At 38.0% G+C, this 23,879-nt stretch overlaps 1 protein-coding gene across 1 annotated transcript; it reads left to right on the forward strand.

The window, feature by feature from the left end:
- The first annotated feature begins 1,668 nt into the window (after positions 1–1,668).
- TMEM62 (transmembrane protein 62) lies at positions 1,669–23,705 on the forward strand. The gene is made up of 14 exons (XM_082761963.1): positions 1,669–1,878; positions 3,382–3,493; positions 4,609–4,746; positions 5,817–5,862; positions 8,057–8,198; positions 10,303–10,427; positions 10,555–10,677; positions 11,726–11,881; positions 13,362–13,521; positions 15,258–15,371; positions 16,329–16,413; positions 17,950–18,054; positions 18,901–19,019; positions 20,000–23,705. Exons 1-14 carry the CDS (start codon positions 1,711–1,713, stop codon positions 20,324–20,326), a joined length of 1,920 nt encoding a protein of 639 aa, XP_082618089.1. The 5' UTR covers positions 1,669–1,710; the 3' UTR covers positions 20,327–23,705.
- Positions 23,706–23,879: the final 174 nt, after the last annotated feature.

Raw genomic sequence — 23,879 nt, forward strand, 5'->3', positions numbered from 1 at the left:
GGCAAATAGCTATGACTTTGGACCCTGCAGGCATACACACTAACAACCTATTGAATGCCTAATATTTCCGTTCTGAAGAAAACTACCTTATTTCATTACAGCCTTACTGCTTCAAGCCTCCAAGCAACTCGCACATTCTTCAAATACCGCTGTGGATGGCATAACATTTGCAGGTGAACATTTCAGGTATATTTGTTAGATTTTCCTCAGTGCATCGGGCCAGAGATACTCCCAAAGCTTTTCTTATGTTGTAGGAACACATGATTGTACCTCTCCATGGTAGCTTCATACCCATTTTTTATTGAAATGCTCTAAAATACAGTCAGCAGAAGATTGAAGGGGCATGATGAGAACGACCATATGTTAGGGCACATTTTAGCAAAATTGTATCATGCTACCAGATGAGAAAGATTCAAGAAAACATAGCCTTGAATCTTTGTTTGCCAGAAAGTCTGTTAGGTACTTATGATTTCAAAGATATTCATATGTATATAAATCACGGATGAAGCAGTCTTACCAATTCTCCTTTGTACATTCCACTGACAAAGCAGATGACACAGGTCAGTCTTCTATATCAAGAAGAGTCAAACAACTAGGAAAACGTACATGAAAATGGCATAAAGTAATGTTAATTTAGTAGCAATTATGTTACTGTACCTGTGGAAGGCAAATAGAGGTGCCCAATTTGAATTAGATGTCTTGAACAGAGCAGATTCAAAGTAAGCTGAACAATGAACATGGTGTATAGAAATCTTGGGGGTAATTATGAAAAGTCACTGCACATTTATTTATCTTACTGAAATCTGACACTTAGAATTACTGTGTATATATTGCGACTGTGTCAGCTTTAGGCACAGAATATAACTGACTGAATTTTGTAGCTTTACTCATTGCCAATGAGCCAATTAAAAATCAATACAGAGCTTCATCTCTTTTTCTTTGAATGTGTTGCAAATTTGTACCCAACCCTATCTGACAGCACAGCTGACTGGTAACCAGCAGTGCTGTTTGTGCAACAGCCAAGTTTAGACTGCAACTGCTATGGATTTTGAAGAGTCCTCCTCATGTTTTAGTATCAACACCAGTAATTGTATAATCAAGTTTCTGATGTAGTCCAGCAAGAGAAGCAAGGCTGTAATGCCAAGATAGCAACAAACAAGCTCAAGCATTGGGAGGACTGCCTGCAGTCCCCTCTGCTGTGAGGCAAACATCTTGCGTGGCTGCATCTTTTAGTTACAATTTTGTTTAACTATGAGACTCTTAGAAGAAGTTATGCTAATATAAAATATATAAAAAAAAAAAAAAAAAGGCCCTAAAAAAGGCTCCTAAAGGCCCTAAAATGAATTTTTAAGTCACGAGCAAAAGAAGTCAGTCAGCTTTCTGCGCGGTGACAGAAAGCCAAGAGAGGATGTCGGTGTGTGGGGCTGGATGGGCAGACGGGACGAGCCACCCATCTCCTCTCCTTGCGCTTTTATCGTCCCTGCGGCGACAGCCCCGCCGGCGGGCGGAATTCCCCTTAAAAACACCAAATCCGGTAAAACCCGGGAGGAAGCGGGCAGCTCCCCCCACAGAGGGGGCCGGCACGGGTCCTCCCAGCCAACCATAGAGGCGCGGCGGGGGCGGCCCGACGGGCGGCGGAAGTGCTGAAGCCAGCGGCGCTGCCCGGCGGCGGGCAGCGGAGGCCGCCTGAGGCAGCGGCGGCGGGGAGGGATGCTGAGGGTGGCCGCCGCGCTGCTGGCAGCCGCCGCTGCCGCGCTGCTGCTCGACTGGTACGCGCCCGCGGGGGCTCCGCGCCCGGCTCCGGTGGGGCGGCGGCGTCCCCGAGCCCCTCAGCCGGCTCCCGGCGCGGAGGTCGCCAACCTGCTGTGGGCAGTGCAGGTGAGCGGGCAGCGGGGGTGGGTAACGGCCCGGCGGGGCGGGGGGCGCCGCGCTGAGGGGGCTCGGTGGTGGCGGAGGGCGCTGCCCGAGCCCCCCGAGCTGTGAGGGGCTCGGCTGGGCTGGGCTGGGCTGGGCACGGCTCGGTTTGATCAGGAGCTGTGGCACCTCCGCCCCGCTGCTGTCCCACAGGTGTCCGGCCAGCCTGCTAGGCTGCCCGAGAGGTAAGGTGTATGTGGTAATTAAAGCTCTCCTAATTGCTGCGTTATCTCCTATATTGCATCAGGGCCCTATCCTGAATTATATAATGCTCTACTAGGAAATCTAGCCTCTGCTTGCCACTCTCCTCTTCCAAAGTTTAGGAAAGTTGTGATGGAGAAAATATTACACGTGGCTTTTTGTTGTTAGCATCAAGACGTGCTGGACCAGTACAGGAGTGATGCCTGGTTGGTTTTACACACACGTAGCCTTGTTTCCAGATTGGATGTGAGATACTTGTTAGTCTGGCATGGTCTTGGAAGTGAACTGTCACACCTGGGTGCTTCTGTGGGCTCCTGCCTGACTCTGCTCCCCACAGCATTCCTCGAGCACTTAGTGTATAACTAATCATAAACCTTTACATATTTGCAGGCAATTGACTGCTGAGATGTCACAGAAGTTGCTGTGCAGCTCCTTCTAACAAATAGGCTGCTTCTGCTATTTCCCTTCTGTTCTAAAACTCAAGAGCACTTTCTCTACATGTATTAGCCGCAGGCACCACTCAGCGTGTAAGCCGGTGTATTATTAGTCCTTTTGTTCTCTCCAATTGCTGTGTATTTTCTATTTCCAGTAATTTTCCTTTAAGTGACTTAAGGCTTATCTTTACTGGAGAACAGATTTCAAAAAGAGAGGCATGCTTGAATTAAGGTAGATAAAGCCTCTATTTTGAGTTTTTTATCTTAAAGAGAGTCAACTATGGCAGTGTATAACAGCTCCAGAGCTATACTGACGAGCAGCATGCCCAGCTCTGTACTCCTCTTGCCATCTTCTCTCTGGTTAAGTTACATCCAGTGGAGTTCTCCCAAGGATAGGTCACAGCACAGCTAATTTGAGACTTGGCTTTACTTTCAAGTGGCTCTGTTCTCTTTCAGACATGCCCTTTAACAGCTGCTTTATCATTGACCTAACTTGGAAGTTAATCAAGCACTAAATCCAACGTTGTGCCAGATTATGTTGTGGGAAACGGGCTTCAAACTCCCTGGTGACTCAACAGGTCTAGCCTAGGCCATGGGATCAAGTTCTTCCCCAAGCAGTTCCTGCCGTGTTTTTCCTCTCATCCACAGGAATATCTCCTCTGAATGTGAACTAAATTACCATCTCTGTACTATAACCTTATATTAAGGGCTCTTTCACCTTTCTTGTAGGAAAAATGCTTTTCTTACATAGTGCCTAATAGGCATTCTAGACAATAATGGGCAGCAGTAACCTGCTGTTTGGGACAAGGTGTCATTTTTCTCTCTTTTGCAGGTGTCAGATATTCATATAAGTAGATTTCGGGATCCCAAACGTGCTACTGACTTTGAAAAATTCTGTTCTGAAACAATTGATGTAATTCAGCCAGCACTTGTTCTAGCAACAGGTAAGCATTTAAGAAGTGTCATTTTCCTCTTGAATGTGCTGCCAAAGGAAGAGCAAAAAAAACCAAAGTTTTCTGATCTCAAAATAGAGCCTTAAAGTTATAAGGTATCTTAAGCAGTGGAAGTAGAAGTGCAGGTGAAAGTAGATTGATAGCAGCAGAAGAAATTAACTTGTAAATGTAATGGGATTCGTTTTTGCTTAATATCTTGAATTTGGTGGTGAATTTAGACTATTATGTATAACTGAGATATAATCATGCAATATAGCTATTGTTTTCTCCCCATATTTGTCACTAAACCTTAGTTGTGATTAGTAGTTATCTTCTTTCCTAGTGGTGATTCTATGTCATCCTTTGCATGTGAAGTTACAGAAGTGAGCAGTCTTTCTGATTAGTCGTTAAGAGTCAGTTTATCTCTCAGGTATTCTGTATCAGAACAACTTGTGTTTATTTGTGTAGAAAAGAGCTGTGAATCAACATGAGACTTTACTGCCGGTTTCTGTTTGAACACGTTATACCAAGACAGGTGAAATAAACCTTGCTGTTTCATTTGATACCTTGCTACTGTTACTGAAATCGATTAAGTTTTGGCAAACAAATTGAAAGACTTTTGAGCTGTTGCTATACATAAGGTTTTAGATTATTATTTTTTTTGTGCTAGGTTTGGACTTCTTCTGTTTCTACAGTTCCTTATCTGCTGCTTGCTTTTGAAGTTAAGAGCTCAGAAATAGTTAGCATTCATCTTCTAACTAACTCTGCAGGAAGGCATTATGATATGGACAAACTGAGAATGGTTTGAACTCTAGTTGGAGCTTAAGGGAATACAGAAGGTGTGAAGTTAAAGTCTATGACTAGAATTTTCAAGTAGAAGGAATGCATCTTTTAGCTTGGCATCAGTAAAAGTGCTGTAGTGACGTGTGATAGACACTTGAATAGCCTCCTGCACTTTCATTAGAAGGCATTTACCCTTACAGTAACCAGATGACAGGAATGTCCAGATCGTACACAGGAGGCCTGCGGCCTTACACTAGGAAGCTTGGATTGCATTCTTGACTAGTTACAGCATTTGTGAGAACTGCATAGGCCTCTCGTTACATCTCACTGTTGTACGTTTGCAGGTGACTTGACAGATGCTAAGACAAAAGATAAACTGGGATCTGAGCAGGTAGAAGTCGAATGGAAAACTTACCAGTCAATCCTGAAGAGATCAAGGGTCATGGAAAAAACCAAGTGGATAGACATCAAAGGCAATCATGGTAAGAAGGAAATGAAACATCTTTTCCTTTCCTGTGATTATAGAGATAATTTAAGTAAGTTATAATATGGAGGTAAATTGTTAGAAGTCGCTAGCATATTAGTGGTGGTTATGAGTCAGTAGAAAGACTTGCCATCCAAGTGTCTGCTCCACTAAGGGCACATTTGAGGCACTTACTGAACTTCTGGTAAGAGGGAAGTAAGACTCTTAGTTTATTGCCATGCTTTGCATGGCAAGTGGTAGAATGTAGCTTCAGATGTTAGTCATGATTTTATATGCCCCATCTTTCAATGCAAGGGCAACCTGTAACCTTATCCTACTGAAGAAATGGTTTTAATTTACTTCTCACAGACCTCCTCCAACAGTTTCAGTTTAAAAAGTAGCACATGCTCAGCAGTTGAAACAAAATCAATTTCCTTTTAGTAGAAAGAACTCAGGGAAGTTTGTGAGTTTTAGTTCTCATTCTAAACATTTAAGCACAAGCTAATAACCTTGTAACAGCTGCTTTATACAGGAAAGGCAAAACTAGAAAGCCTAGTACTGGGGTGGTGGATGAGGAGTACATTCTTTGTCATATATAGCCCATAATACTTAATCGCATTTCCCTAGAAGTTTTCTGTTAACCAACCATAGCAGAGATGTGGACCCCAGTTACAGTACAACTATTCTTTAATATATGCTAGTCTCTGATGCTATTGCAACTTTATTTTCCCTAGATGAGTTAGGTCTCTATGTAACCCACTGAACTTGAAAAGCTTCAGAAACAGTTTGTGGCCAAACTGTAGTCATGTGACTAGCTCTTAGCCAGTAAATGAGAATTTACATCTCCACAACAATTTTGTCCTTGAAATGAAACCTCAAGGAGAAAACTATTCACACTTTTAGGTCAGCTGCATGAAGTATGTAATGTTTTCACTGCGCACCTGGATAGTCTGCTTACCAATTGTGCTTTTTCTAAAATATAGCTTGCCGTTGTCTGCTGAGACACTCATCTCAACATCAGGACATCAAAATACAAATTACTCAATTTGATATGAAAGTGTCTTCATTTTCTTTTTCTCTCCCTTACAGATTCATTCAACATTCCACACCTGGATAGTGTTCAGAATTACTACAGGTATTTTATTTACCACACGTGGTCTTTTATTGAAGGTCAAAATTGCTAAACGATAGTCTGTTTTCAGTTGTCACAAATGCTTTCTCACTGACTTTTTTTTTTTTTTTTTTTTTTTTTTTTTTACAGCAATGACCATATTTGCTGTTCCCATTGCCAATTAGTAGAGTAGGATAGATTCAGAGAATAGAGAATTCTATTCTCAGGCTTCTTATTCCTGTATGTTTTGTAATTGCATGCGTTGTAAGTGTCTTTGTGTCTAGGAAATGTTCTGTGCATTATGTGTACAATTTTGACATGTATGTAAAACTATTTTTTTGAAGAGTCTTTTCATCCTCAGATTAAAAAAAAGAAAAAGCAACAAAACACATTTTTTGGTTCTTTCTGCTCGCTCAAGGGCTTTTCACTTGATATGGGTCTAAATTTTATCTGAGCCATTTCTTCACATCTGAGTGATTTGTGGTTTTTTAGAAAAAAATAAATAGAAATAGAGATGCAAGGATACAAAGTATGATGGGTGGACAAATCTTCTGAGGAATTTAAGTTCTCTGAGGAACTTAAATACTCAGTATCTCATTGGAGATTTAATTATAAATGATCAGGAAGCTTTCACCTTTTCATTTGGCTCTTTGTTTTTTGTACATTGGGGAGGTAGCCTCACCTGTGACTCATATTTAGTTCCTTGTTTTTTCCTGCCCTTGACACCTCTACACAAAATCTTGTCTACTAATTCTGGTGGCACATTTAGTTTTGACTCTTTAGAATTGGGGGAGGACTTAAAAATCAAAAATCAAAATTCTCCTTGAATTCAGGCTTTTAACCTATTAATTCTTCAATAATAGCAGAGTTTCAGTTTCAGATGGTTCACCGATTTGCTTCATGGCCCAGTAGGAGCAGATTATTTTCCCATAAATTCACGGAGATGGTATCCTACAACAGCTTTACTTGCAGGAGAACATGGAATTCAGATGTGGATTTACCATGAAGAGAGGAATGTGTGGCACTAATGAGGCTTTTGCATGGGATAGTTCAGTGCACATCCCTGTATCACTTACTGCAATTATGGCAACATAGCAGTGTAGTATCTATTAGTACTCCGGTCTATTTAATTTAAGGCTGCTATCAGAAGCCCTAGTGAATCACATGGGAAGATGTAGCATTAGTAAATCTGCAGGATCATCCCTGAATCGCTGCTGCTGGGATTTGGCCTCAACATGTTTACTGTTTGGAAGGATCTATGGATCACCTTCCTCTAGTCCACACTAAAGATGCAGTGCTAGCAAAAGGGATTTTCCTTAGAGTGAAAACGAAATTTCACCGTAAGAATTTGAGAGCAAATGTGAGGTTAACAAGTCTTTGCTTATTTAAATCTGTTGCAAAACAAATGTATTCTCATTATGGTTTTTGCTTCACTATAGTCATCATAAGATAAAAGAAACTCATTGGAGACTTATCATACTTAGTATCTAGGACTGAAGAAAGGCTCTAAGAATCTTCAAAAGCTACTAAGTGTTATTAAAAGGTAGAACTGTCTTAACTTTATTTCAATGCATATTTAATCCTATGCATGAATAAAATACAAAGATTACCTAAAAATTCTCTTAATGTGCCACACTCTAAGGACAGAGAAGGGAGATGGCAGAGTGAAATGGAGTTCTGTGGAAGCCTTTTCTTCTCCAACACCACATGATGTTAAACAATCAAAAAAAAAAAAAAATAATGTATTTTTTTTGTCTGAACAACAGAAAATCAATGTCTGCTTGCCCCTATGTGATACATGAACAAATTGGTCATTCTTTGCTGCACACCCCTAGAACACTGTCACTTGCAGAGGTAAAAATACAGGCTCAGCATGAGCAGAGGATAATTCAATTGCTGTACGTAATTTAAGTGAGACTCAAGACTGAAATCTTAGTATTATGGTACTGAGTTTCCAGTTCTCTTAAAGTTCGTGATGTTCTCAAAAGTAACGTTAATTTGAGAAAATAAACATTGTGAAAGGGTGTTTAGGGCATTAGAAGTATAATGCATCTTCTTTGAAGTACAGGGTTTTCAATGCCATTGATTTTTAAGAGGAGACTTTGCTGAAGTAATGGGGTTCGATCTAATGCAAGAAGTCTTGCATGTTTTGTACATATTGTCTTTGTCATTGCTGCAAGCTTTTCTAACAGTGATATTTTCGTTTTATTTTATTCAGGAAATACTCTGCCTGGCGCAAAGATGGCTCTTTCCATTATATCCACACCACCTCTTTTGGGAACTATTCATTCATCTGTGTGGATGCCACGCTCAGCCCAGGCCCAAAGAGACCCTACAATTTCTTTGGGATTTTAAATATGGTATTTCAGAGATCTTAGCATTCTGTTTTGCTGGCTATGGTGCTTCTATAGTGTATGAATCTGTTTGTGTTCTTGTCTTTTACAAAGAAAAATTGTCTGAAAGATTTGTGCTTATCTGAAAGAGTTGCTACGTTTTAAAGTTAATACACACATGAAGTTTTTGTTTAGAAAAATGAATGTTTCTGTTAACATGTAGAGTATCAGTGTTTTCTGTCAAGAAATAATCCAGTATAAAAATGTTGAATTAGGTTTGTCTTATAGGGTACTGCCAGTAGATTCTTAACGTTTAGACAAGCTTATTAATAAGTTCTTTATATGCTGTAAAGCTTTTTTAAAAAAAATCCTATTTCACACCTGTTTTCTTTGCTAGATGTTTTCTATTAATGCTTGCAGATGAGAGAGTTGCACTAACTCATAGCATTATATTCCATGTTATTCCACTGATAAAAGAAATACGTCATCTAAGGAAGTGAGATCCTGATCTTCCAAGACTGTAAAGATTACTGTTGTTGGGTTTTTTTTGTGTGTTTTTTTTTTGTTGTTGTTGTTGTTGTTTTGTTTTGTTTTGTTTTTAAATAATAACACTAAGCCCAATCTTTAAATCAAATATCAGTTTAGGTAACATTTTGCTCCCCTTTTGATTTTCGTTGTAGTTTGTTCGTACATTTGTTGTTCTGTGGATAGTCTCCTGAAGTATTGCATAGTAATTGTGTTCTGGTAAACAGATGTCATATTCTGCCTGTGGTAACTGCCTCAATGATAAGTAAAATGTTCTTCTAATCTTGTCTAAAGGAGACTCAACATTTAATTAAATGTTTGTAAAGTACTTGGTGATAATTAGATGAAAGATGATGTAGGAGTGCCAAGTATGGTAGCATTCTCATTGTTTACTGTAATTCATAGGCATGTCTGTAGGGTGTAGTAACTTTGCAGACAAACTCTCAAGGAGAGAAGAAGTGCAGTTCAGTGTGGAGCTCCAGTTCTTGGTCGCAATAAATCAAGCGTTTGCTTGCTAATTAACCAGCAGCAGGAGTCCAGAGAATATAAGTTGCAGATTTTTGCAGAAATCTGAAGGTAAAGAGAAAAGGTAGCCATGGGGCAGTAGGTACTTGGAACCGTGTTAAGGTTTAAACCTCTGCCAGGAATTTGAAAAATAAACAGCATTTATATTATTAATTTGATTGTATAGCTTGGGTTTAAGAATGTAAGAACATTCTTAAAGTCCAAATTCATAAAGGCAAGTGAAATATTAATTTCACTTCATAAACTTGTTGCAGTAACTCAATGTTATACCGCATCCATTTTTTAATATAGCTTTTATTTCTGTTTCCTTTATCCATGCATTACAGCATTGCTTTTCAGGTAGGAAGGAGAATAGTATGTTGATTTTCCTCTGGTTTATACTAAAAGATGATTTCCAAAATGGTGAAGGAGTAGATTTGTGTTCTTTGGCTTTAGTTTTCCTGCCTCCTCTGTTAAGTCTTTGAGATTTTACTGGTATTAGAAGTCTCTCTGAACTGGTTGATGTCAAAAAGACTGGAATTCAAACAAATGCAAAAGAAATTCTACCTGATGTGTGAAGTGTTATTTTTGGTTAACATTAACAGCAATGGCTGAGTAATATTTTCAAGATTCAGTATCATAGTTCCTGCAGTTAAATGACTGAATCGTAAGGTGTGTGGTTCTGGGATCTGTCATGCCTAAAAAAGGCTGTTAAGCAAGTCAGGAGATAATAGGGGAGTAATGGCAAGGTAAATACATTTGTAAAATCATCTCAAGTGTATCTTCTTGGATTATACAAACAAGCAGTAGAAAAGATAGAAGTATAATTTACCAAAGTTGGTCTTTATATCCCACCTTTCTTCTGATCAATTGCAAGACATTTGAGTATCTTTTCTTTTTTTTCCAACATAGATTTTTAGTTAACAGTGCAGTTTGTTGAAGCAAATGTGGGTGTTCTCTATAGTTAACAGATGAATTGCATTCTTTGTTAGTTTCTTTCTGCATTTTTTTCTGCTGTTCTTTCTAAGTAACCTAAATGGTAAATGGTTGTCTTTTTTGTTCTGTTTTTGTGTGTTTTTTTCCAAACACCTGTCTTTTTCAGAGTCAAATGCAAGAGCTGTCCATGATGGCAACAGAAAGCCTCTACAGCAATCATACTATCTGGTTTGGCCATTATCCCACCTCAACAATCATCTCCCCAGCCCCAGGAATACGAACATTAATGAGGTAAGATTTTTTTTCAGTGTGAAGTACGTTTCTTGCTTCTCTTCACATATGTCGGTCACTTCATAGGTTTTCTGCAGTGGCATTTCCTCCCCACCCAAATAATCACAGTTCTTATTTTCTTTATTAGTTCTGCCACAGCTTATTTATGTGGACATCTCCATACAATGGGTGGGCTGATGCCAGCCTTGCACAGTCAACACCGTGGTGGCACTCTGGAACTGGAATTGGGAGACTGGATGGATAATAGGAGGTAAGCAAATCCTTTGTGAAGAAATTATGTGGAACCTACCTGGTCCTACTTTAATTCCCTTTTATGCTGTTTGGAGAATCTCAAGAAAGCATTATGTCAGTCTATCCAATTATTACTATTAATGTTTTTGAAAAATATCTCTATGTAATTTTGGTAATCTTTTTCCTGATAGCAATAGCTAATAAATTATGCAAACCAATGTCTTGATTCATTCTTGATATTTATAAACTAAAAAGAAAGCATCTAAACATGCCATCTAATATGTATTTAGTATTCAAAGTAGGCAAACACTGATAAAATTTAGCATCAACACTTCAAAGTGCCATGCTCTGGACTAGCTGTTGGAATTCTAGAAATAAAAACAATCTACTTCTGCTGTTACCTTAGCAGCACGTGAAAAAGCATATAATTCTATGTGGGATGTATGGTAGTATGTTAGGTTTTGTTCTGCAGTAATGCAACGAAAGATACTCGTGTGTACAGGAGAAAGTACACGGGTCTTTGACTGGTGTACTTGCCCTTGCACTGCAGAAATGGACATTATATTTGAATTCTTTAACATAACATTCATCTGAATCATATGCAAAATTCAATAAACCTTGGCATTTCCAATTCTGAGTAGTGCTTCAGTGATTTATAATTGGGTAAACTTCATCAGAGGTAAGTATCTGTGCAGTTACTATGGCAGTCAGCTGAAGTTTGTTCAGCTATGTAGTAACTGTCGTGTGAACCTTGCCCTTCTCAAATCCTTAACTAAGTCACTATTTTAATTGTAGTAACTTCCTTTGAATCATTATGTTAAATTGGTTGATGATTAAGTACTGTTAAGGATTATATAATCTAATCTTGTTATTTAATATAAAATAAATCTAAAATTGCTGTTAAATCAAAGTTGTGTAGAAATCTATTTGTGACAACATATGATCAAGTACAGAAGAGAATAAATGGAAAATAAATCAAACAAATTCTGCTTAGGAACTTGAGAAGCATGTGAATCAGCTACGCATGCAATACTTGCATCAACAAAATTATCTTTCTTCCCTCCTAGGTACCGAATCCTTGCATTTGATCATGACCTCCTTAGTTTCACAGATCTTACCTTTGAAGAATGGCCTGCAGTTCTCATCACCAATCCCAAATCCCGCCTTTACAGCAGTTCTTCTCATGAACCACTAGTAAAAATTCTTCACTCCACTCATATCAGGTACCCTGTAATCTGATTTGTACAATATTTGACAGTATTTTACTATATTTTAATAGTTGGTGTCTTTTTGTGGTCATGGTGTGTATATATATTTATATGATAACATAGGCCTTAAAAAAAAATGTCCACTATTCTCAGAAACTGCTTTTCTCTGTAAAACTGTTCCTGAGAACTCACTTTGTATTGTAACTGTGATAAAAACAGATTATATAGCACTAATTGCTATTTGTTTTGTTTGTGTGGTTATTTCCACTGAAACCTTTTTTTTTTTTTGTGTGTGGCCACACCTGGTAGGGTTTGATTAATACTTAATCTGTTTCATCAATTTCACATGTTCACATTGCCTTCCTTTATTTCAGGATTTTGTTTATGCATTTTTCTGTTCACTTTAGATTTCTTATCCTTCTGTTTTCAGTTTTACAACCCTGGTATATTACAAAAATTTGTTAGATATTAAATATTAAAACCTAAGTCTCTACCAGTTTTCCTGTTTGTTTTAAAGGTCTCAATTTTTTAATTTCTATCTTTTTGTTTTATGTTCTGTGTTCCAAATCTTTATGCACTTTTCAATACCTAACATTTGTTATTAGACCAATAGGTATAAAATATACAGGCATATTGAATACATAGAATTACACTCAAAATAACTTTTGTCATACTTCTCCATTCAGGAAGCAGTGTCCTACTAAGGCTGCCTACTTTCCAGTTTCCTATTTAGAATCCTATCTGAATTTTCTCATGATTATATTTAATATAGGAACTGGTAGAATAGTTCACAATAACAGTAAGAGGCTCCTTCATTTGACTGATGTGCTCCCCAATACCTTTCGTATTAGCAGAAGTGGAAGACAGGTGTGCAATATATTGAGATTATGTTAGTATTACTGTCTCTCTGGTATAAGTGCTGTCAAGTGATACCACGTTTGTTGGTATCTCAAATCCGTAATACCAATCCTGCGTTCCACTCTGTTTCTCATAAATTCCATTGCAAAGATTGGAAGGTCTTTGTAATGTACTCTGACTAACAAAGAATCAAAAACAGCAAAGAAAAAAGGTATTCCATTCAACAACAAAAGACTTCAGAGGCTGGCAATTTTCAATGAAATCTCCAGCTATTTGAGTGCGCATCTGTATGTGTGTAGGGCGATGCATCTGGCTAATGTTAGCAAATGTTTCAACAGCAAGAGTTCTGAGATTATTTTTGCTGAGACCAAAGGATCTCCATTTTTGTCTGTTCAACAGCCTAGTTTTCTATCCTGTTGTTTTTGCACAATACCTTATAGAACTTCTTTTCTTAGTTGTAAGAAAGAGTTAGCATATTACATTTTGCTTACAGATACTTTACCATTTTCACTTCTATCTCCTTTGGATTCTTAAGTATAAGGTATCATTATCTTTAGGGACTTCTCTTCAGGAAAGTATGACAAATCTGCAAGTCCTGTAACAAATCTGTTTATTTTGCTGTTTGTTCAATCCTTAGAATTCTGGCCTTCTCTCCTTCTGTTATTACCTCTGTCCAAGTCTACATAGATGGAGTTCACTTGGGGAATGCTCATCAGGCATCTGGCCCTCTCTACGTGCTGAAGTGGAACCCGCAAAACTACAGTGAAGGGTCCCATCAAATAGATGTGATTGTCCAGGTAAGATACCCATTGGCATTGTGTGTGAGTCTCTACGTTGTCATGTGTGCTCCATCACCCTTCTGCATCACATAGCTAGGAACAAAATACATGAAACAGGCTTCCTTTCGTATGCATCTAATTGATTACAAAAACCAGTCGATTTTTTATTAAATGAAATTGACTGATTACTGAGCACTAAAACATCAATAAAGTATTGGGATAATGCTGTCTCTTTTTTTTTTTTTAATCTTTGTTTGCTTAATTTCATGTTTCCTTACAGGCTGCTACTGAATATGGTTTCTGTTTCCCTGAACATCAAACCTAACTGCTATTAGGTTGCTGGGGAAAAAAGCATTTGTATGTCTATGCTTCTGTTTGTGGAGCAGATTTTTTTTTCTGTCCCTTCAAGTGTCAAAGAACCCAATCAGGCTGTTCTAACATTCTGCACATTTGCACAATAGTAATGGGAAAGTCAGATTTGTCCTGCCTGGTGGAACCCAGCCAGGCATTATTTCTCACAGGACAAAGACAATAATGCTTTTCTCCTTCCCGACCCCTATGGCCTCTCTGTGCTGTCAGCATTCTGTCTCCTAGCTTGTTACTGATTTCTGTGATGCCTTATTTAGGAAAGATGGATTTTATAGTCAAATTTTCTTGATGATGAAAATACATGCACAAAACTGAGTAACTTTTGAAGACTGTTATACAGGCCTGCATAGCAATAATATGCTTTGCGACTATGTGCTTGTTTTCAGATAACTGAATGGAACTCCCAAAAAATTCATTTCCTCTCCTCTCCAGCCATAAGCCACTATTACATCCAGTTAACGAGTAATTTTGTGAAAGAGAGGAGGATGGAAGTCTTAACTTGTATTGATTACCCGTAGAGAAAATAAGAACAATTGATTAGTTTACATTGTTTCTGGGATTGTCTAAATGCTGCTGTTTTGGGTGTAATCACAGTAAACATACCAAATTCTTTAATATAAATAGACAGTTTATTTTGTCCTGGGAGATAAGGTATCAGTGTTATACATGCACAAATGTAAAAGAACTTTTTTTTTTTAAAAAAAAAAAAGGAAATCAGGAAAGAAAACATAACAAGTGGGGGTGAAAATGCCCTACTGGATTGTGTTTTTGAGGATACTGTGTCAGTTGTACTATAACTAGCAAATATGCTTGAAACTAAGTACAACAAAGCTTTAAAATGTTTTAAGACAGGTTATTAGCTAGAATTGAGCCTTCTCAAAGCAGGTGTTTGTGGTGGCCAATAAATAGTCACTGTCTTTCACAAGTTGGAATCATAGAATCACAGAATGGTTTGTGTGGGAAAGGACCTTAAAGGTCACCTTGTTCCAACCCCTCTGCCATGGGCAGGGACACCTCCCACCAGACCAGGTTGCCCAAAGGATGCCACGGATGGGGCATCCACAGCTTCCTGGCAACCTGTTCCAGTGCCTCACCAAGCCTCACCTTCAAACTACCGAATCTCTGAAATGGTCTCATATGCATCACTTTCAGAGTATAATATCACGATCACAAATTTACTTGAAATTACCAGATTGTCAATAATCAGTGTTGTGTAGGTAGAAGTATTTGACAATTGCATACCTGGCATACTACCATATTAATCAGATCTTTCCAGAAAACTTGTAGATGCTAACTAGCTACTCTAACTTGACTTTTGTGTTATTTATTTAAAATCTGTTATGTTGGCACTACTGGTTTCTAATTGCTTTCTTATCTCAATTTAGGATGCTTCAGGAAGAGTTAGCAAACGGGGTCATATATTTTCTATGGAAGAAAACCTGTCTCTTAGATTTGGCATTTTGCCATCTGTTATTCTTCTTACTGACCACTATGTTCTAGTAAGTATTTTCAGCAAAACGTGTCATTCTGTGCTGATTTCCCCAGAGACTTCAGGAAGCATTTTCCAAATTCCTACAAGATTTGAATGCACTTTGCTTTTATCAGATGTGATGATGTTGGAACTTCACAAGTATTTCAAGTTTATTTTCTCAAGGTGCATGCTTCAAATGTGAATGTGCCACAGTGGTTCATGCAAGCAGTTGCCTTCTGTGGTTTCAACAGTTGTCCATTTTGAGGCACAAGTATACACGCATTTTATGCAAGCAAGAAATGGAAAACAAGGTAGTGGAGATAATGGAAAAACATTAGGTTAAAGAAAACTCCATTGTGATCTTCTGTAATGTGTGTACTGGCAAGAATGCCAAAAAAGTCTCACATCAGCTGCTGCCATTATAACTAGCAAAGAGGAAGGCATAATTCCCACTTAATTCAGTAAGTTCCAGATTATATCCAGACATGTTATATGTACATGGAAAGAAGGACTATCATAATGATTAAGGTGAATAGAATAATAGAATAACATAATAAAGGTTACATTACTGTAGATAGTAATTCTGAGCTAATTACAATACTATGTTGGTTTTGTTAATCAATTAACTATATTTTCTACAGTGTCCTAACTGCAGTTCTATACAGGACAGTATTTAGAAAATGTTTTATATAGGAATTGTATTACACTCCTTCAATGGATGTGTTTTACAAGCACCATTTTTGGAAGATTTGGTTATGTTGCTGTCATGCATCCAACTCATTCCAAGTCAGTAAGATGCAAGTCCAGTAACTTTTAGAAACTCTTAAGTTTCTTTTACTTCTCAGTGCAATGGTACCAAGACGTTTTGAGTATGTGTTTCATTAGAAATCTCTGTATCATTCTGTCAGTGTCCAAAAGGCATGCTCATGGGTCGACTCTGGAAAAACTCCAGTGTTGGCAAAGAGTTAAAAACTGTTTCTTTCAGGCTCGTGTGCTATTTGGATTGATTGTGCTGATTCAGATTGCCTTGCTCATTGTTTTCAGATACCTCCAAAAACCAGCACTCAGAGGTACGGATCAATGTCTTTTTTTAGAGGATCTAATTTTCCATAAAACTATTTACTATTTATCTGGACACTAACAATATATAAATAACTAGATTTTCACCATATGCATTTTGCATCCAGTACTGTGTGTTTTGGTTAGGTTCTTTGAAGATGCTGTTTTTTCTAAGAAAACCTCCAATATAGCAAATAAAGTCAATTAAGAGTTTAAAAACTTGTTCAGACATCTGTTGAAAAAAAAAAATCAATCAATTGAAGTCCAAAGCTTTCATTTTCTCACTGAAGAATCTGATGCATTGGGAAAGGAGTAGTTTATTTTCTATCAGTTCTATGTTAATGTGCTTGTTTCACTACAGCTGTTGTGCAATTCTGTCTGTATTGCTGTCACCTGAGTAGAGAAACAGATTTCCTGCTACAAGAACAGTTTCTGCTGATCTTTGCAAACAACATGAGCAGGGTTGTGTCTTTCTGAAATGAAAATTAAGATCAGTTCTATCATAACCTGATATTTTGTTCATTATAAATCTGTTAATTAAAAATTAATACTGTTAAGCTGCTAGTGCTTATCCTTTAAACAGTCGTTTGAACCACACCTTACTAATGAGATTTTTCTGGAAACCACCTCCCTTCCTATTCATGTCAGTATGTTTCCCTTCCTTTACACCCATAGTCACGTAGCATCCTGAGGTAACTACAGCAACTTCTCACATAGAAAAAGTTTTCAGTTATATTTGTGGGATTTAGCAGCTAAAAATGAAAAGACCTAGCACTTCATGATCAGCTAGGTCTCTGTAGAACATGAAAAGTGTTTCACAGATTAGTGAACAAATTTTAGACCTCTTGATTTCCAAAGTTCAAGCATGTCCTCTGGGAGTCAATCCTTTGTGAGAAGGGCAGCCATGTAATAGGTCAATTTCTAAAAAACAGCTTCATTTGAAAGGCTCTTTGGAGCCTTCCCCAATCTATGAATTGCATGCTGTGGTTAGACGAATATTGGTTGTGATTTCTTTTGCTAGTGTGATGTTCTTGTCAAATGTTGATATTTTAAGATCTAGTCTTCATTTTATCTGAGTTGCTATCAGATTTCATCAAGTACCAAGCAGATCTAATCAAAGAATATCCAGTTAATTTAGTCCATGCTGACCTGCCTTTTTTGGGTTTGCACGGTTACTGTTTTTGAATTCTTATTTTTCATTTAATTTGAACTTTCTGCATGGTTTTCATTCTACCTAACTTTATTTTCTGGGTATATAAGTGTCATGCAGTTTTATTTGCATATAGTAAGTGTACTACTCATTTAGAATGGCAGCTTTTTCTACTCTTATTAACATAGATTGTTAACTTTACCAATTTTTTATTTCCAATTATCACAGTAATAGAAATGTACTACCTTGCATTTTTTCTGTAGATATACTAAATATAATTGTTATATTTCTTAGTAGACTGAGTGGGTGATTTGTGCAGATTTGTTTAGAAAGACCAATATGATGTATGTTGCAACCTGAATCAAGTTTATTTTTCTGAAATGTTGTCTCTGTTTAGAAAAGCCAGGACTTCTGAGTCTGACCTCATTTTCCCTTCATGTCTTCAGTAAAACAAACATCTTCTATTACTCAATTCTGCTTCTGAATTTATACACTATTCTGGGTAAGTAACCTAGAGTACTGAAGGACGTAACATCACTATTTTTAAAGTACACATCAGATTTTTATGGAAAAATAGACTTTTGACATCTTGCAGAATGGGGAAGAGCTACTTAAGTTATGAAATTGATGTGGAACTTCAGAAGTTAATGTCCAAAGAAAATAAGTTTGCTTGTTAAGAGATGGACTTAAAATCCTAAAGTGAATTAAGTTACTAAACTACCCTGAAAACAGAGTGAGTATTTTTGAGTTTAGTTTGGGTTTCACTTACTGAGTAGGATACAGTGGTATAAAATGAGCGTACGGAACATATGTTTCATTTGACAAGTCACTAATACATCTCAGCTCTGATATCAGAGGAGAAATAGGCTAAAATTCTTGATAATATGTTACTAAAATAGCTACTTTCATGGAAGTGAGTATAGTTATGCATACCATAGTGCAGGTTGCCCATTTTGACTTGTAAACTGAGCCAAGCTGGAACTGTTTCTGACTGTCAGAAGTCTTATTTTAATTCTGGGGAAAGGCCAGCATTTGAAAGGATCTGTTTACACTTCTGTCATGAGGAAAACATTATCTGTGGTGTCACAAATTGTCACTGAGATGAAATCAAAAATATTTTCACTGCATTCCACAACTCATTGATGGACCATACCAAGAGGTCATGATTCATTAACAACAATCTGAAGAACATTCTTGATGTGAATGAAAGATAAGATTTATTACTTTAGACAAGCAATAGAGTAATAATTTTACCCAGTTATGCCTTTTGTACTAAGGATTAGTGAGAAATAGGTATGCCTATATTGTATTTTCTGATGGTGCTCTGTTTTGTTTTCCTTTCTTTCAGGACCATGGTTTGTAGGTGAACTGGTAGATGGCCAGCTGGGGGCCTGTTTTTCTTTTGGGATCTTTGTTGGTGGTTTCTTCTTACAGGGCAGTCTGACATACGTGGTTGGGATTTTACAGGTGTGTATTTAGAGGTAAACGGTGACCAACAGCTTACTTCTGGAATTTTTGTTTGTTTGTTTTATACTTTTATAAAGAAAGGAGTTTTGGAAGAATAGAGATGATCAGTCAGTGTTAGGCCATGCCTGACTATAGCAAGCTGTTTCTAATCTTTCTTCAAATTTAAACTGCAGAACAGAAGGAGGTTTTGCATAGGTTTCTCAAACTTCTATTTTCCTCTGTTTGATACTGCTTTGGACTCTCTGGATGCCTGGATTAGAGACCATCTCTACAGGTTTACTCCTCTCTGTGGTGGTGTTTTTTTTTGTTTGTTTGTTTTTTTTTTTTTGGGGGGGGGAGCGGTATTTGCACACAAGTTTCAGTGATTAAGCAAAAGGGACTTAAGCATTAAGCAAAAGGGACTCAGTGTCCTGGGCAGCTCTCACACACTCAATAGTTCTTAGGATCAGTAGGTGTCACTCTGTAAGTAGACTTGAGTCTGGTTTTCCCACCAATCTGACCTGGCTACCTTCTGGTTTTCCCTGTGGCCATTAGTCTGAAAGACACACTTAATCCAGAGCGAGTCAGTGTTGCCTCTTTTAGGGTCCCTCCCTTGTGCCAGTGCTAACACTTGTTTTACACCACAGTGAGCTGGGTCAGAGAGCTAAACTCACACAGAGGCCTTCGTTTTTTTACTGTGCTAGTATTTTGCCAAGTCAAGCTCCCTGAACCAGCTCCAAGAAGGGTCAGATGAACATCAGTGCCATGCACTGCAAAGGAGTGAGCAGGAATACTTGGCCTGAGACTGAGGCACAAGCAGACCCAGTTGTATCAGATGCAGAGTCCCAGAAGTGCATCCTGAGATTCCAGCTATAGAAACTGCAGTCAGCCCTTAGAATGGGACAGTTTTATGTGTTTGTCTATCTTTCTATGCACAGATGTGTGTTGCCTAGGATATTTGGCTTGGTCATTGTCTTATTTTCCTCTACTCTTCTTTTCAGATGTTGTTTTTCAACATACCATTGATGGCCTATCTGTGCTGGTGCCTGTTGCTGCGGTGCCAGGGTCACAGTTTCCATTCTCACATCCATCACGTCCAACGCCTCTTGGCTGTGCTTATTCATCTGGCAATGGCACTCCTGCTGGCCTGGCAGGTCTATTCCTGCTATTTCTTGCAGCGAACCTATGGGACCTTGGCTTTCTTCTTCTCCCCAATGAGAACGTGGCTGGTGGTGCTGACCTCAGCTCTGATTTATAAAACCTGGACACTTAAAACATCTGAGCTCAGAACTTACATAGTAGAAATGAAAAACTGTCAGAGCTCCTGAAATACAATACAGTAGTCCAAGTACATCAACTTTAAAACTGTCAAGACATGACCTATAGTTTTGTGTTGCTGGAATTCCATACAGCCCAACTGTGAAGTGGTAAGATCTGAAGCTGCACCTGCATTGCTACAGAGCTGTGTAATAAATTGTAAATGTATAACAATATGTATTATATGCTTGTATTATACATAGGCAGTATACTGTATAATACATGTTATATAATACAGTTACACATTAAAATGAGATACAGTAAATTGTGTAATAATCTCTAGGTAGATCTGTATGGATCACTAATGGAATTCTTTGCTCATTACTGCTGTAATACTTACTTTTACTCGTAACATTCATGATTTTTATAATGCTGGGAAAAATGTGAATATATCTTGATAAGAAGCTCCAAGATTTATGCATAACTTCGCTTTTGATTTCAAGATTTACGTATATTTCTATGAGACTTAACTACAAGACCAGACCAGATGTGCTGTGTGGCCTTCCCAGTAAGTCGTATGCTTACACACTCTTTTTTTTTTCAGTTCATAATGCTTTTTATGAGCAGTTTACAGGCCACTAGGTGATTGTATCTGTATTTCTGTGTATGTTTACCTGAGCCATGGTGTTAGCCTTATCCTGAGAGTGCTGGTTAATTAACATACTCCCTCTCTGGGAGGAAATAGTTGTTTTCCCACTGTTGAGGTGCTAACTTTCCCACTTCCGACCAGTGAAAGGACTGTGAATGATCAATGTTGCTGCAATTCCCAGTTGTAGTCAGACTTCAGCTTTAAAGCAAAGAATGAAGATAAAGTTATTAGGCTGGGAGAGACAGAAGGAATCCTGTGATCTAATGGCTATATTGTGCCTTGTTTAGGGCCTCAGGACTGTATTTCTGGGTCTCAGTCAAATACGCAGACAAGTGACCTAGGAAACTCATTTATTTGTTTCTGTCTTTTTCTAAGTCTAAGAATGATAGAGCAGTTACATTTACGAAGAGCTTAATGACCCAGAGCCAAAAGAGCTCTTTAGTAATTACAAATCTCCTCTGCCCCTCTTCTCAACTCCTCCGGGGAAATGCAATTTTTTAATAGTATATTCTTGTCAAATGTGAACTCCCTAATTTTAACAATAGCTCTTTGTTATATAACAACACCTTAAGGTGATGGCTAAGCTTCCTGCCTCAGTTTCCCTATCTGTGAAGTAAGGAGAACTCTGGCCTGCTTTACAATACTGCTGTGAGTAGAACATCAGAAGTACTTTGTGTAATTTAGAGTAACTTATTTTTGGTTTATTAAGAAAACAGTAACTTATTTTTGGTATGTTAGAAAAGACAGTGACTACTAGAAACAGTAAAAATAGTAAAAGAGCAAACTGAATTGGAAGGAAATGCTACTTACAACAAAGACTTTTGTTAGTTTTAAAATCTGACAATCTTTCTATTCCATAATTCCAATTCCTCAGTGATTGACAATATAATAGGATCAAGAGTAACAGCTCTCACTTGCATAAATTAAATACTGAAAGTTCTTAAAAGTACAAGCCTTGGGGTTAGCCTCTAATTTAGGTGTCCTTATTCGTAAAAGCATGTGGTTGCCCACTTTAACTGTGAATAACAAAAATCACAAAGTATTTGAGCTTTCCCTTAAGATTTTATTTATATGCATTTATATTTTCATATATATATGGGTTTCATAACATAGCCCATCTCCCAGAACACACTACCACTCACTTAAGGGAAGGAGTGATAACCTCTGACACACATACAGATGCTATTATAATAAATCTGCAAGCCACTCCATATTAAAAAAAAAAAAAAAAAAAAAAAAAAAAAAAAAGCCTTTGCTCCTCTGTTGCCCTGTGATGCTCAAAAGGCACTAATCAACATTGTAGACTAAAGTGAGATATTCCAGGAATAACAGGCCCTGTGTTGACCCAATTAATTGTCTGGTTTGTGTCCTCTCATGAAATTAAGCTCTTTTGCTCCCCGATACATTGCATTTCTCATGAGAAGATAATGTGTATTGTAACTTTTACATCAATCAGCATTAGTGTAAGAAAGATTTCATAGTGCATGAAATGTGCTATGCATGGTTTATGATGTTATTCCAGTTTATGGATGAATTCTGGATGAAAAGAGTTTATTTTTTTTACTTGAAGAAAATTACTTTGGCGTTTATTAATTCTAGCATATAGTTCTTTTTAAAATAGTACTCCTTGGCTGTTGGGGTTACCCGTAAGAATATGGAAGTGTTCTGAAATCAAGAGTATCCTTTCTTAAGCTATTTGTTAAGAGGACAAATAAAAGCTACACAAACTGAGTGAGCAAAGCAAGGAACATCATGGAATCAGACTAAAATATGTTATATGTTGCCAGCAGACATTAGTAAGATCTGTGGGAAAAAAAATAACTTCTGTAGTATAAAGGTTTCTGTTAAAATACCCTGCAGGTTTGGGTTGTTTTGTTTTTGATTTTGAGTTTTAATCTGCTTGGAGAAGATGACTTGAAATACTTGATTCCCATTTGAAACTACTCTAAAAGTGCACTTGAAATGGTTTTCCTTTTTGGAAGGAAGAGTTCTGAGAATACTTCTCAAATACATTTTGTTGTTTGTTTAATGTGTTTTTTGTTTTAAGTTTTATAAAAAGCATATGTAATTGTTCTTCGTGATGCTCTGTGCTTATGAAGGAATTCTGTTCTTCAGTGAACATCGTGCAAGATGCTGTGAAATTAGTAATATAAATAGGGAAAGGCAATTATTTTACATGCATTACCAGTGCTCTAAGATCTGGGCAAAACTCACCAAGGGAAGTTCCTAGGGGAATGTCATGGCCATGCATAATATCCTGTAACTGTCATTAGTGAAGACCTGTCTGATCCAGTGATTCCAATAAAAAGCTCTTGGCTATCACTGGTGGAATGTGCAGGGATGGGGGAAGACACTTTTTTCCATGTGCTTTTCTTACTGTCTCTGTGGCATGTCTTAAAAAAAATAAAATCAAATCAAAGAGGAAATAGCTTCTTCCTGGAGTGGTTTAGATATCCAGAATGGAGACAGCTGCCTGCAGGGCACCGAAGGCTTGCTCAGGCTGCCTGCCCTGAGGATACAGAACAGGCCCTTCCAGTTTGAAGTGCTGGTTGCAGCCCATGTAGCTTCCTAATGGGATTGCTGTTGCTGTGTAGGTAACTACTCTGAAGTAGTAGTGGGACATAAAGGCAGCACCATCCTGGTAGGAAGAGCATTGGTAGACAGTGTCCTGCTCTCCCCCAGTCACCCCCAGAACCAGAAGAAAACACCACTGTGTTGGCATCTGTTCAGACTTTACCCCCATCAGTGGGGGTCCTCGGCCCCTTCCCCAGCCTGGCAAGCAAAGAAAGTGGGCAGGGCCGGGTGGGGGTGAAGAGGAAAGGCTCCATCTTCCAGAGCTGGGAGTAGGGATGGAGAGAGGGTCTCTGGGGGTGCTGTACTCACAGATATGGAGAAGAAGCCATTCCCAGAAGAGGCGGGAGCAGAAGGTAGACCAGTGTCTTATAAAAACCTTACTACTTCTGTTCACCATTTGC

Source organism: Aythya marila (assembly GCF_965140915.1).
Source record: "Aythya marila genome assembly, chromosome: 5".
NCBI classification, from domain to species: domain Eukaryota; kingdom Metazoa; phylum Chordata; class Aves; order Anseriformes; family Anatidae; genus Aythya; species Aythya marila.